This window comes from Drosophila yakuba, unplaced genomic scaffold (assembly GCF_016746365.2).
Source record: "Drosophila yakuba strain Tai18E2 unplaced genomic scaffold, Prin_Dyak_Tai18E2_2.1 Segkk2_quiver_pilon_scaf, whole genome shotgun sequence".
Classification (NCBI taxonomy): domain Eukaryota; kingdom Metazoa; phylum Arthropoda; class Insecta; order Diptera; family Drosophilidae; genus Drosophila; species Drosophila yakuba.
Window position 1 is genome coordinate 1318412 of NW_025048801.1, and position 2536 is coordinate 1320947.

Here is a 2536-nt window from a genome sequence, read left to right on the forward strand (position 1 = left end):
AACCTGTCGCTATTAGTGTATGAGCTACGTTACAAGTCTTTAGAAAGTTTGAAAATTCTGAGGAAGTAAAACAGGAACCTTAATTGACACTATACATTTGGGGGTGCTGTATGATCTGCAATAATTTTCGAGCGCTGCTATCGCTTCAGTTGACTTTGTGGTTTTTGTAGAATATAATATTACGAACTTTGTACAGCTATCAACAATTACTTAAATATGTCTCGATTTCTTCTTTTGTTGGCTTTGGAATATTGTGTAAATAGCCTACGTGCTTGCCTCTCGCCGTAGGTGCAATGCATTCTAAGCATTTTTTAATATGTTGCCCTATCTATTGTTTCAAATTAGGGAACCAATAGGTCTTTATAATCACCTCAAGAACTTTGTCTACACCAACGTGTTCCAGGCCATTGTGAAACTTATAAAATACAGGGTGGGCCATCTATATGAGACGGAAAAGACAATATTGTAGTAGTAGTAATTGTATATAAGCATAGTAGTATAAGTCCCATTGCAATATTAGAATGTAAGAACCTAATTATAAGAGTCGCGAATGTAAACAGTACACACATACTTGCTGAATAAATGAAGAGTCAGTCGTCGCTGAACTGTCACAGAGCCGCACACTAAAGCTCAGAAGTGGTCGGACCTAGCCAAGTGATCATTTCAAAAGAAAAAGAAAAATCGGTATTAATGAATTGTAATCCTGGCAATTACACATTAAAAGAACTAAAAGCTCTGTGCGTGCAAAACAAACTTAAAAGTAGTGGCACAAAAATCGAATTGATTAAAAGACTTGAAAATATTAAATTTGAGTGGTGCGCGCATGAAAAAAATAAAACAGCAATGAAAAAAATCAACGCCACAGAACAAACCGGTGAAATGAAAACAACGGCAACGGCGAAGAACAAAGTAGCGAAAAAGAGATAGCAAGAAGTAGCGACAACGACGGCGACACGATGACGGCGACGTTTGCACATACATACAAAGGAATGCAAGAAACAGAAGGTTCGAGAAAAGTAACGGGATCTTGTGAAATGAATGTTAACAACGAAAATGAGATCAAGCAATGTTCTCAGAGGCAGATGGTGAGCGCCAGCAACAATGAGTCCAACAAATGTTTAGCGATCCCGATGGTTATCAACAATGATCCTGAAATGCAAATGGCTGGCAACAAGGAGCCGCAACAATGTATTGGAAACCAAATGATGCGCCACAATGTAACTATGCAAAGCAGCGATATTCAAAGACCGGAAAATGAGTTGAAAATATTGAAGCTGCAAAATGAGATCGACCAGTTAAAAAATAAACAACAACGAAGTAACGACACAGACTCAAGCATTTCTTTCGAAATTTTAAAGGAGATCGTTAAGGTATACGATGGCGGAAACAATTTCAATGTTTGGCTATCTCAACTTTTGAATGTCCAGAAAAATTTCAAGGTCGGCGACGAGATGATGCGTGCGCTGATTCACTACAAAGTTAAGGGCGATGCTGAAATATGGCTGTATTCAAGCACGAGCGCTACTATGGACACAGCGGATAAAATGTTAAGCCACCTGGAGAAAATGTTCGTAATGTCCAAAAAGTCAAAGTTGAGTATGCGACAGAACCTACAGAACTGCGTCTGGATCAGAGGTGAGGAGTGCTCCAAGTACTACAACGAGAAGTGGCAGCTGGCGGATAACTTAGCACTGGCAGAGGATGAATTTTTGGAATATGTCATTGACGGCATACACGATGTCAATCTACGCAATCTGGCTAAGTCGCGTTTGTTCAAGACCGAATTGGAGCTTTTGAAGGCATTCCGAAATGTTGAGTTGGGCTACGTTCCTAAGCCCAAGTTACCAGAAGACCGTAGAGCAGGAAATTATCAGAAGCCACGAGGTAATGCAGAGTGCTACAATTGCCACAGTCGGGGCCACCTGGCCAAAGAGTGCCGCAAGCCTAAGAGATAAGATGGGGCTTGTAACGCATGTGGCTTGCAAGGACATGTGGCTAAGGAGTGCAACCAATACAAGAAGTCGAAGGGCGGGGACAACGATTATGTAAGTTATATTGAATTAACATTTTGTACAAAGAATAATATACTGAACCCCATTTTCATAGAATGTCTCATAGATTCTGGCAGCCCGATAAGTATTATTAAAAAACGTTTTATACCAAGTCAAATAAAAATGGAAAAGACTACCTCTTTAAGTTACGTTGGATTAAATTTAAGTAAATTACAAATACATGGAAGCGTAAAATGTTCAGTTAAATTCTCAAATAAAGATACTCCTATGGGACTATATGTCGTGGATAATGAATCTATGGAATATGCTATGTTATTGGGAAGGGAATTTTTAGCAAGAGTAAAGGCCAAAATTGTAATTGAAAAAATATGTGAAATGAAAAAAAGATTCGATAGTTGAAGAAAATCAAAATAAAAATAAAGAATTTAAAAGCGTTTGTCTCATACGCAGACGAACAAAATAATTTGGAAAAACAACTATTATTAATTGATTACAATGATAATGAAAAGGTATATGAGATAGGT

General features: G+C 38.1%; 1 protein-coding gene across 1 annotated transcript; it reads left to right on the top strand.

Moving 5' to 3' along the window:
- The first annotated feature begins 351 nt into the window (after positions 1 to 351).
- LOC26534610 lies at positions 352 to 2285 on the top strand. The gene is made up of 2 exons (XM_039377302.2): positions 352 to 2045; positions 2107 to 2285. The coding sequence occupies exon 1, from the start codon at positions 957 to 959 to the stop codon at positions 1953 to 1955; it is 999 nt and encodes a 332-aa protein (XP_039233236.1). The 5' UTR covers positions 352 to 956; the 3' UTR covers positions 1956 to 2045; positions 2107 to 2285.
- Positions 2286 to 2536: the final 251 nt, after the last annotated feature.